The sequence below is a fragment of the Podarcis gaigeae genome (genome assembly GCF_964106915.1).
Source record: "Podarcis gaigeae genome assembly, chromosome: 5".
Classification (NCBI taxonomy): Eukaryota; Metazoa; Chordata; class Lepidosauria; order Squamata; family Lacertidae; genus Podarcis; species Podarcis gaigeae.
Window position 1 is genome coordinate 71595725 of NC_139681.1, and position 12316 is coordinate 71608040.

The following is a 12316-nucleotide window of genomic DNA, read 5'->3' on the forward strand; positions in this document are numbered from 1 at the left end:
CATGGAGCAGGGAGATGTGGTTTGGATTTATGCATGTCCAATGGAGCTGCCTGGGTGCCACTGATCTGATAACACTTTCTCAACTTAACCAGCTTTAGGTGTCTGTTTCTGAAATCTTCTATCCTTGCATGGTTAGCCAACAATGACAGAGTTAAGAAAGGATAAAATACAGTGACCCAGTGTATGCCATTGTGAGCTTCTTGGACAAAGGGAAGTGTGAAAAATGAATTAATATCAAGATTAATGGAGAATTTTCTGCAATAGCTTGCTGTTTTCTAAACCTTAAGGCAGTCTTCACCAACCTGCTGCCCTTCAGAGGTTTTGGACTACAACTCCCATCAGCTCCAGGCAGTAAATGCTGGCTGGGGCTGATGGGAATTGTAGTTCAAAACCTCTGAAAGGCCGCACATTGGCGAAGGCTGCCTTACGAAAGCTCAAGAGAAGCCTTAGTGCCAGCAAATTGCTAAAGACTGAGCTGTGGAAAATTGACCACAAAGGGAGGGGTGTAGTTAATGACCACATTTCCTCATCCTGTTACTTCCTCTGTATGTTGCAGCTGTTTGAATGAGGAAAACCCCCAAAAGAATGACATAATGCTTCAGATTTCGCTTTTAAAGTGGCTAAATTTAATTTTGGGAAACGCTCGTGAATGAAAACGTGCAAATGGCTGTTCCAAGAGCATCACGGATCACAAACTGCAATATGCACATTTACCTCATGACAAAAGTGACATCAGAAATAGTGATGGACAAAGAGTTATGAGCTAGTTTTAAAGGGGTAATTTGATCATCTGTAAATAAGACAATTATTGTCCAAAAAAAAGTGAACCTAAACTTGGTGTCCTAGGACAAGCTGCAGTGATTCCTCCAACTTTCATGACATTAAAAGGGGATTATATATATTCAGGGAGAATAAAAGAATGCCTGGTCATGATAAATGACATCAAAACTATCAATGATGGCTATATACTAACCCCTCCCACCCCCCGATCAGAGTCATCATGCCTGAATACCAGTTGCTGGGGAATACGAACAGGAGATAACTATTTTGCTCATATCCTGCTTGTGAGCTTCCCAAACACATCTGGTCACTCACTGTGGGAACAGAAGGGTAGACTAGATGAGTCTCTGGTCAGATCCAGCATGGCTCTTCTTATGGTATTAGACATGCAGTGCTGTACATGGGGCATTGCTGATCTCCTGGCTTCCAAACATAGCGTGTCGCTAGCTCTCATTGGAGAAAGAGGGTGAGGGGAGAAGCAAGGGGAGTTCAGGGTTGTGTGGCACAACAGAGCCAATCAGACGCTCTTGCGATTACATTCCCAAACAGCTCTGAGCTCCCCACGCCTTATCCCCTCTCTGGTAAGCACCAGCAATATGCTGCTACGCAGGCCGCTACTGGTCTCTACTGGACATAGGGATGCTCTTATGGCGTTCTACCACCTATGCACTCACATAATGAATGGGAAGGACAGTAAACAGCAACACACAAGGTCATACAGTTCCTGGGAGTCAAATAAGGAAAGCAAACATTGTGTACCCTGGAGTTTTCTTGAATGCTCCAGAACAACCTTGTAAATAACCACTTGCCTGATCACCAGTGGTAAATAAAAGTTACATCAGTGTGACCAGGCAGGATGATTTATTTTTTTCATTTGGGAGAGAGTAGGATAAGTTCCTTTTTTTAAGCAGCCCATGCTGTGAATGGTGAACTTAGGTGGGCAGGTATTAAACATTTGCCATGGGCCTGTAACTTTTGGGGTAAACCTTTTGTGGGGGGGGGGGCGATCAGTGTCATTTGCAAAGTTGCTTTGGAGCTATTCAGCAACATGCCATCCATTATTGTGAATATGTGTGCATTTCTAAAACTGATACAATGGGAGTTATTCAAAAGGCAAAGGCAAAACGTAGCATTACTTAGTGGTAATCTCATCTTTATCACTACTATCAAATGCATCATTATCATTAACACTGCCATTATCATTTATTATCTTACCTTACAGGAGATGATAAAGTTTGAGGTAGGTGGTTGGGATAGATCCCTGTTCCTTTTTTGGCACTGCTGGAAAAATCTATTCAGATATGGATCCTAAAAGCAGCAAAATACATTATTTACTTATTTATACCTACATCATGTACACATTGTATCCTGCTCTTCCTCCAATAGGAGCAGAGGGAAATCCAACCATATATGAACAAGAAACTAAACAGCAGTACGAATTCATCATTAAAAACATATCAAATTCCATCGAACTATTTCAGCAGCAGCGGAATACAACACCAAAACTACTGACACTCAGTCTATTTCAAGGTGATACACAAAATGACAGTGAAGTGTCAGAAATACTGACTTGCATTCTTATAAGCAGAAGTGTAATGGCAAGCAATGAAACAATGAAAAATTAGCCTGATACAGTTAACTTCTGTACCATTCCTTTATATATGTTTTTCATGTTTTATTTAGCATTGATCAGATCTGTTGCAGTGTCAGCAGTGTCACTGACTTCCTAGAAAAGATTGTATTTTCACTAATACCTGCACCCTCCCCCTTTCTGCAAAAGATTAATTAGTCTGTTTTCTTTAGCTATTTACTGTGCAAAATCTTACCCCATGGATCTGTGCTGCTGGACAAATGTGAAAGAGGTCCCCCACCTGCTGCTGTTGTCCACCAGAGGCCCCCACTGTTATCATGGAAAGCTTGATGGATCGAACACGACTGCTGGTGGCAGCCAGCACAGAGCCCCAGAATAGGATAAAGCAGAGTACAGCCAACCATAGATCTCCAGATCCTAAGCCCATCCATTCCCCTGAAAGGGGCTTGATCTGGGCTTCTCACACACACAAAAATGAAGGCAGCCTTTCCCCCTACCTCCCCTGACCCAGCATAAGCTACCAGGGCTTCAGATGTGGTGGCTGATCTGTTGTTCTGCTGCTGCCAACCATAGCTCAGGACTGCTGTGAAATTTTTGTTTTGACAACCTTTGTATACAGTGGTACCTTGGTTTATGAACTTAATCCGTTCCGGAAGTCCCTTCTTAAACCAAAGCATTCTTAAACCAAGGTGTGTTTTCCCATAGCAGCGGGGGACTCAATTTACAAATGGAACACACTCAACAGGAAGCGGAACATGTTTGGCTTCCAAGGCAAAGTTCACAAACCAAAACACCTACTTCAGGGTTTGTAGTGTTCTTAATCCAAGTTGTTCATAAACTAAGCTGTTTTTAAACTAAGGTACCACCGTAATTCCTCGAGGAAGTATGGAATATCCATATTGAACAATTTATTAAACTATTATTTAGTTTAAATAGTCTATCTTTCTCCTTTGGTGATCACTCGTAGCTGAGTAAGATTGCCTTCCATGAAAACGGTCTTAACAATGGGTCCGTAAGTGACTGTGGAGGCCAATTCTGGATCCACATGTCCTTCCACAGTGAGGACATAGGTTTCTGCATAGGAGTTGATCACGGTGAGGGTTTGCCAAACGTGACTTCCTCTTAGCTCGCTTCTCCCTTTCGTCCTGAGTTCATGCTTCTTCAAAGTCCATGACACCTTTGGTAAAGGCTGTTCTCCAGTTGGAGCACTCTCAGGCCAGTGTTTCCCAGTTATCAGTGCTTATATTACTTTTTTTAGATTTGCCTATCTATACATTCGTATTCAGTACTGTAAAATGAAAACCATGGGGACCCTACTGAAACATTAAGCAGAAATTCTACATACAGCCTTTGTATTCAGCCTTTCACACAGACTGCCTTTCACCAAGATAAATTTTTGTAAAGGTGCTCACCTGAGTATAAACTGTCGATACAACCAATGAAGACACTTTGAAGAGTGGCTTCCCTCCATCTACCCACTTCACGTCACTTCCACTGTGCTGCAAACAATACAAACAGCACGTATTTCTAGTCAATTCCTTAATTTGTAACACTAGATTTGTAACACTTGCAGGATTGTTCCATGGGGGAAAATGGGAAAGGATGCCATTAAGTAGCCAAACTTTCAGCCTTTCAGAACGTCAGCCTTCTGTTGGATCCATTCAGAGGTACCATTTTCAGAATGGAGACACTTCCCTGTAGTGAGTTCTGCAGCTGTTGTGGTAAGTGTATGAATACCGGAAACACATGGGCAGGACTAATCATATTTGTCTACATTTATAAAGATCACCATGTCTAAATTTATAAAAAGAAATACTGAGCCAAATTCCTCCTGTCACTGAAAATGTAAAATTCTGTGCACATGTCCAATTTAGGCAACAACAACAACAACAACAACAATTTATTTATACCCCGCCCATCTGGCTGGGTTTCCCCAGCCACTCTGGGTGGCTTCCAACAGAATATTAAAATACAATAGTCTATTAAACATTAAAAGCTTCCCTAAAGAGGGCTGCCTTCAGATGTCTTCTAAAAGCCTGGTAGTTGTAGTTCTCTTTGACATCTGGTGGGAGGGTGTTCCACAGGGCGGGTGCCACTACCGAGAAGGCCCTCTGCCTGGTTCCCTCTAACTTGGCTTCTCGCAGGGAGGGAACCGCCAGAAGGCCCTCGGCACTGGTACCTCCCCCCCCTTGACAGTGTTATCAAAAGCAAGAGTAGCCAACCGGGTACCATCTGCACTACGCATTTAAAGCAGTATCGTGCCATTTTAAACAGGCATGGCTTTCTCCAAAGAATTCTGGGAAGTGTAGTTTGTTAAGGGTACTGAGAGTTGCTAGGAGACTCTTATTCCCTTCACCGAGCTACAGTTTCTGAGTGGTTTAGCAGTCAATTCCTCTTCCCTCTGTGATGGTAAAAGGTGTCTCCTAATAACTCTCTTTGGGGGAAGCCATAACTGTTTAAAGTGATATGATGCTGATTTAAATGCAAAGTGCAGATGAGGCCTAAACGTTGTTGGACACCAGCACAATGTCCACTACCCCTAATTCAAAGTCATGTCACCGCACATTTTATAGACTACCCAGAACCAGAGAAATGCTGCATCTATTTGTAGACATCCAGAACAGAAGTAGCTGTTCAGTATGTGATTCCAGACATGTATGGGATTATAACCAACAACTAGAAGAAAAACCCCCATGTGTCTTAATACGCAGGGCATATTTACACTGTAATTCACTAGGTCAGCTCTATAGCAGGTGCAGCATGGAAGAAAATTCTCTCAAGCAATCCACACTGCATGCAAAATGTGCCAGGTGAAGCAATGCATGCATAAACAATTATCTACCAGAGCCGGCCACCACAGAAAAAGGATGTGGTTGTATGAGGTGATTCTCTCTCTCTCTCTCTCTCTCTTTCTCTTTCTCTCTCTCTCTCTCTCTCTCTCACACACACACACACAAACAGAGTACACATGAGGCAATGTGTGTCTGTGAGCTTGAGATTTACTTCTGTAATTTATCATATGTAGAAAGTGAACCTTTTGCCTTCATTTCAGCAAGGCAGTGTCAGACACCAAGGATAATAAAACTGCACAAATACTATAAAGATTTCAAATTGTAAGATTCACAGACACTTTTCTTTTTGTAGGAGAGACACAAAACTCAAATGCTACACAATACCTTTCCAGCTGCAGGATCCTGAAGGCTCAGATAACCGGGAGGCAGGCTGGTTGCCACTGGTATGCTGTGTTCTTGAGACACTAGCTGGTCATCTTTCAATAAAGGTAGCCAAGCATATCCCACTGCACCCAAAAGGAGGTCTAATTAGCATTAGAACATTTTGCTTTGTTGAAATAAAGAGAAGCAACAATGGTCACACACAAAAAACTAAACTTGTCATAAATGCTTGACCTAAAATGGTACTACGTAATACAGGAACAACACAAATCATGGCTTTGATCAAGGTATAGCTACCTGATGTTTCCAGGGCCTCTTTCTTTTTGGCATTAGCTTTCGCATTTATGTCGCAGGTGACGTGATAAAATGAAAAGAGAATGTGGTGCTTCTTATGGAGTTGAGTGGGCAGTTCAAGCTTCACCTGAAATGTAAAATGTTGCAACCATCTTTAGTTGAGACGGACACAAACAAGGGCAAGAGGGGGATCCTGGATGGCTTGAGCCTGATTTTAACTTATCATCGTTTTAATACAGTCAACTTCCCCTCTTGCCCCTACGCTGTGGAACTTGTGCATGAAATGGGGATGAGAGTACAAAACTCTACCCAGTTACATAAGTCTATTACTTTTTAAAAGATGTCTTTTAAAAAACAGCACTGTTCAGGCAAGCCTTTGGAACGTGTTTTTTCAACTAACCTGTCTTTATTGATGTTTTACCGTATTTTTCGCATCATAGGACGCACTTTTTCTCTCCTAAAAAGCAAGGGAAAATGTGTGTGCGTCCTATGGAGCGAATGCAGGGGGGAGGCAGGCGGGAAAAGCCCCCAATGGCCGCACACAAGCTCCGTGCGCTCTTGCGGGCTTTTCCCCAGGAGGGAGAAGGGACTGACTGGCCGCATCAGTTGCTTCTCCCACCTCCCAGGAAAGCCAGAAGGAGCCGTGCAGCCCTTTTAAAGTGTGCACAGCTTCTGCCAGTTTTGCGAAAGGTGAGGGAATCCCCCCCACCTCCCAGAAAAGCCAGGAAAGCTCTGCGCAACCCCTCCGGCAAGGAGAGGCTGCACGGGGCTAAAGGGGAAGCCAAAACAGCGAGCGGGATCCATCCCGGCCCCTGCCTTGGCTTGCTCCATAGCTGTGTGCAACCCCTCCGGCAAGGAGAGGCTGCACGGGGCTAAAGGGGAAGCCAAAACAGCGAGCGGGATCCATCCTGTTCGCTGCCTTGGCTTGTGCCATAGCCGCGCGCAACCCCTCTGGCAGGGAGAGGTTGTGCGCAGCCTGTATGCTGCTCTTTGGGGCTGGGGGGGGGAAATAATTTTTTTCTTGATTCCCCCCCCCTAAAAACTGGGTGCGCCCTATGGTCCGGTGCACCCTATGGTGCGAAAAATACGGTAATTGATGCTATTGTAGTATTATGTTTTTATGTTGTACACCATATACAGTGCGTTTTATAAATATTAAATAAATAACAAAATAATTGACTGTGTATCTTATCATTTTCAAAAACTGTGTGTGCATATAGAACCACCTCACAGCCCCAGCCCTTTCCTTAAAAACAGTCAGTTCCTAAAGGCCTGTCTTCTCTTGCCAATGGAAGGACGACAAGGAGGGAGCCAGTCTAACTTCTCTAGGGAGAAAGTTCTAAAGTTTGGGAGCAGCTACCAAGAAGGCCCTCTCCTGTGTCCCCACCAAGCATGCCTGTGATGGTGGCAGGACCGACAGCTTTAACTGTTAAATGTATCCTAAATAGTAGTAATATGTACAAAGTCACAATAAAATAAGCTTACCTCATCATAAAAATCAGGGTTCTGTGAATGATGTAGAACAGCTGTATATGCTGCTGATGCAAAGAGTGGTCCACCAGGCTTTCCGTAGATACACTGTTCAAATAGATTGTGCTTTAATTAGTTTGTAACATTTTGTGGATTGTATTCCCAACAACTGCTTTAAGTGCTCAAAGCTCTGAAGGCTTTATCAACCTGGATTCTCATAACTAATATGAACTCTTGTCATAATGGGGCTGGAAGAATTGATGTGGATCGTACTTTATATGAGACAACAGTGTACACTGGACTGTTTCTCTCTCTCTCTCTCTCTCTCTCTCTCTCTCTCACACACACACACACACACACACACACGAAACAGTCCAGTGTACAATGTCCTCTCATCTACCTACCTACCTACCTACCTACCTACCTACTTACCTACCTCCATGGGGCAAGACCTGAACCAATGGTTTCAAATGATAGGAAATGAGATTCTGACTAAACCTTAGGAATCATTTTCAGCTGGTAAGAGCTGTTTGACAGTGTAGGATGGTGGACTCTACTGGAATTTTTAAACAGAAGTTGGGTAGTCCTCTGGCAGAGAAATTCCTGCATCGGAGGAGGTTGGACTACATGACCCTTTGGGTACCTTCCAGCTCTATAATTCTATGATTCTAAGTACTGCAGAATAAGCATTTCCAGAAGTCCTACTAATAATTGTCATTATAAAGGATTGTTATGGAAATACAAACAATGCATGGAACAGCCTCAGTCGTGTGGCTGCCAAAGAAATTGCTTTTGACCTATTGCTTTGTGAATGAGATCCATCTCTGCTCACCTTCATGGGTTTGGCTCCTTCTTCATCGGAACTTTTAAATTCAATGCAGACTGTTATATTCCGTGCCTGTAAGAGAAAGGTGCAAATGGAAATTATTAGCTCATAAATTACATGCAAATTAAAGACGTGTGAAATACAAGGCTTTGTTCCAAATCTGGCACTATGCTGCCAAGTTGAGAGCAAACCAGAGCAGTGTTATGAAGCCAGAAAGAAGACTGCAAAATATTTAACCTCTTATCAACTGGAGTATATGAACACAGAAAGCCAACCCTTCACTTTTAAACCTTGCTTTGGTTATAATTCACATTCTGTATATAGTAATATTCAAAATGATCATTAATTTACGTTTATTTTTTCAGGTTTAACACTGGAGTTCTGTATTTGGACATACTGCGTTCTTAAATGTGATTTTTTTAACAGGGTATGTCTATGCGGCTGAGCCCTGCTTTAAAGCAGGACTCATTTATTTCAGTGAAGCACATCTTAATGAAAGAGTGTTTAGAATCAATCCTGGTTCCATTACATTGCAGCTGCTTCTCTAGTATCATTAGCTACTATAGTTTGTCAGTTCATTAACCCTGATTGAGATTTTGGAAAACAAAATGCATTTTTTTAATTGAGCAAAAGAAACAAACAGAAACAAGAGGCCTGTTCCACAGGAAATTCTGCTATACAGGTCCAAATGCTATTAATAAAATCAACAGGTCTTATTTTTACATAAATGCGTGTACAACTGGGGGTTCCAAAGGTGAATAGGGTTCAGACGTATTCTATATTCGTTGCAAACTAAGGGCCAAATTATCTCTTGGTGAATGGTTATTAGGAGCACAGTGAGCTTTCAAGGAGCAACGAAGCTAGCATTCAACTGCTTAATCGCCCTCAAATCCCTTGTGAGAACAGCTGAGGCCAAGCAGCTGAATAATTGAAAGCATCACTTAATTGCTAGGGATCTAACCTATGCACTGAAAGCTGCTTGTGAATCCTTCAGTTTAAGGGAATCGAGATGTTAGTCACAAACTAGTCGATAGGTAAGTCCCGCTGAACTAAGAGGGACTTACTTTCGAGTAAACACACTGAGGGTTGCTGTGCTAAGGCTCTTGCTTTGGCATACCTTGTTGAAACATTTTTGGCTATCGTATTTCAGATGTTTGGGATAGATGTAGATTTGGTTTTTATATACTCTATAAGTCTGGGAGTACTTTGTCGATTCTTGGACAAATTCTTCCACCTCTACTGTGGGCTGATGCTCCTTGATATCATTGAATGGCTTGATTGGAATAAAAGATGATGTTACACAATCTTGAGAAAGAAAAAGAAAGAAAGAAAACCCTTTAGTCACAAAACTGTAGCCTTTTCCTATAATGGGCTATAATCTAGAAAGCCCAGCAAACACAGCAGGGCTTCTTATACCTCTTCCCTACAACCTCCACAACAACCACACCATCACAGCTCTTGATGGATGAATGAATCAATCAGACCTTGGTTTTCTGGGTCAAAACTCATACTTGGCTGAGCAATATCTTGGTGGGGTTGGGGAGTGCTGAATCTTGGAAGATGTGAAATATTCAAACCCTGCTGGGCACCCAGCAGCAGTGAGGGATGAGTGGTACTTCCCTCTCCTCTGTTTTCCTTTCTGGGTGATGTTTGGGGGGAGTTGGGGGTTCCCTGGGCTGGGAAACCCTCCAGAACTGGCATATTATATCCTCCTGTTTGGGATAAATATTTGGGTAATTGGAAAGCTTTGGACTGAAGTTGTCTTTCCATAATACTATGTAAAGATACACACTATGTAAACATGCACACATGGGCATCCACAGGGTGGGAACTGTGGGGGGGGGGGCTTGTTTCTTCCCATCTGGATGAACCGTAATCCACAAATTCCTGGCTTACCCTTTAAAAATAGCATAATTCTAGCATGTGTAGATTTTTATTATTGGTATGCTGCCCATCTGACTGGGTTGCCCAGAACATGCGATACAAAAGTAAAATGTACAAGTACTATTCATCTCATGTTATTGTGAGAAATCAGCCTGCTTTCCCTGTTCAGTGTTTTACTTTCGACCTTCCCCCACCTGGAAAAATTCCTGCAGATGCCTATGGATGCAAAATTTGTTGAAGTGCGACTGACAAAGGAGGAAATCCTATGAAACTGGCAGAAGGGGAAACACGAGTGATATATATTTCATCTGTGCATGTTCTTAGGGCTCATGTGAAGATGGGGGATATTATCTCTGTCCCCGTGTCAGGGAAAAAAGGCATCTCTTTCCATCACACAAGGTCTGAAAATGCATGGGAAGGAAGACTAAGACAGTCATGCTTCTACTGCTTGTATGGAATGTTTGAAATTGCAAATGGTTTTATCCATGAAATTCTGTGGAACACAGACATGGTGATGTGCAATGTAGCCTAGTGTCAGATTTGTTAATGGTACAAAATCTGCCTATCTACCAAACTCCTTCACAAAACTCCACTCCTATGCAAAGCAACCACAGAGTCAATAAAAACAACCCATTTTTTTTTAAAAAAGTGATATTCATCCCCCCCCCACTTGATCCCAGTGTCTCATCACAATGGTTAGCAATTTCTTAGAAATTATAAATTGGAATCATACTTTGGTGCTCCAAAGGTACAGAATCAACTGTGATTTCTAAGCTGCCAGGTATGATCTGAATTTTGTTGATCTTCTCTGCCCTGCAAACATCAGAAGAATATTTTTTAAATGTGGCACGGACAGAATAAGCAAGAGCAGTTGTAAATGAACACAGACATAGATCACATCTACACCATATGTTTGAAGCACTCTTAATCCACTTCAATAGTCATTGTTTCCCCCAAAGAAACCAAGGAATTGTAGTTTGTTAATGGTGTTGAGAGCTGATAGGAGACCTCTCACAGACCTACAGTTCCCAGTACAAATTAATGGTGGGACCATCATATAAAGCAGGGGTTAGGGAACATTGGCCCTCCAGATGTTGATGAACTACAACTCTCATTATCCTTTTTCATTGGCCATACGACTGGGGCTGATGACAGAAATAGTCCAGCAACATTTGGAGGAAACCTGCCCCCCCCCAAGTATAAAGGAAAATGGAATTAGTGATTTAAGGCACAAAGAAAAGAATAAAGCAAAACATAAAATTTTAGTGAACTGCTGAACTACAGCAAAATCCATTTTTCTTCTCAAATAGAAGTGAGGTAACTGTCAGGAAAAGAACACTTTTATTAAATCTTATTCCTGTTATTTTTCAGCAACAATTATTGTAATAATGGTAGGAAATAACTCCAAGCAATATTCACTGCATTGTCATTCAGCTACGCCTAGCTGAAAAAACGGTGTCAGCTTCTGCATTGTAACAATGAAGGGATGAGGAACGAAGTGAAAGCTCTGTCTAGGTGACCATTATTCCATTGCTGAAAGCTCTTCAATGGCAAATTTGAAAAGCATTATCAAGGCTAGAATTGCTAAGCCATATAGAACAAAGCCTTGCTGATGACGAATTGCTGTAGCTTCTGAAAAAGCAAACTAGGCTGGATTCAGCCACTGAAGATTAACTTTGTACTGCAACCTGAAGTACAGAGTAACCCTAGGACTCTCTCTGCCCTTGGCTTAAGAGAAAACCCAAAGCAGGCTTGTCCTGAGAGCCCTGCTAGGGAGCTGTAAAAGGTAAAGGGACCCCTGACCATTAGGTCCAGTCGTGGCCGACTCTGGGCTTGCGGCGCTCATCTCGCTTTATTGGCCGAGGGAGCCGCCATACAACTTCCGGGTCATGTGGCCAGCATGACTAAGCCACTTCTGGCGAACCAGAGCATCGCACGGAAACGCCATTTACCTTCCCGCCAGAGCGGTACCTATTTATCTACTTGCACTTTGACGTGCTTTTGAACTGCTAGGTTGGCAGGAGCAGGGACCGAGCAACGGGAGCTCACCCCATCGCGGGGATTCGAACCGCCAACCTTCTGATCGGCAAGTCCTAGGCTCTGTGGTTTAACCCACAGTGCCACCCGCATCCCTTCCCAGGGAGCTGTACACAGCCCTAAACCAGTTGGGTTACCAGCTCCTGTATGGAGCCTGAACATATAATCAAAGTTCCAAAGACGACACAGAAGCCTTGCTTTGTTAAATTCTTATAAATCATTGAACATGAGCATTGAGAGGGGTGAAAAAGACCCTTAATG

General features: G+C 42.7%; 1 protein-coding gene across 22 annotated transcripts in view; it reads right to left on the minus strand.

Moving 5' to 3' along the window:
* Positions 1–12316, minus strand: part of DOCK10 (dedicator of cytokinesis 10) — a 201776-nt gene that overhangs the window by 55522 nt on the left and 133938 nt on the right. For all 22 annotated transcript variants that reach the window (XR_014565112.1, XM_083742009.1, XM_083742008.1 and 19 more), the window contains 8 exons: positions 10752–10831; positions 9252–9439; positions 8141–8206; positions 7324–7416; positions 5842–5965; positions 5548–5669; positions 3784–3870; positions 1996–2088 (listed from right to left, as the gene is read on the minus strand). Coding sequence is in view for 21 of the 22 variants with exons in the window: in XM_083742009.1 (XP_083598135.1) it covers positions 1996–2088; positions 3784–3870; positions 5548–5669; positions 5842–5965; positions 7324–7416; positions 8141–8206; positions 9252–9439; positions 10752–10831 (853 nt within the window). In the remaining variant the exon portion in view is untranslated. The remainder of the gene's footprint in view (positions 1–1995; positions 2089–3783; positions 3871–5547; positions 5670–5841; positions 5966–7323; positions 7417–8140; positions 8207–9251; positions 9440–10751; positions 10832–12316) is intronic.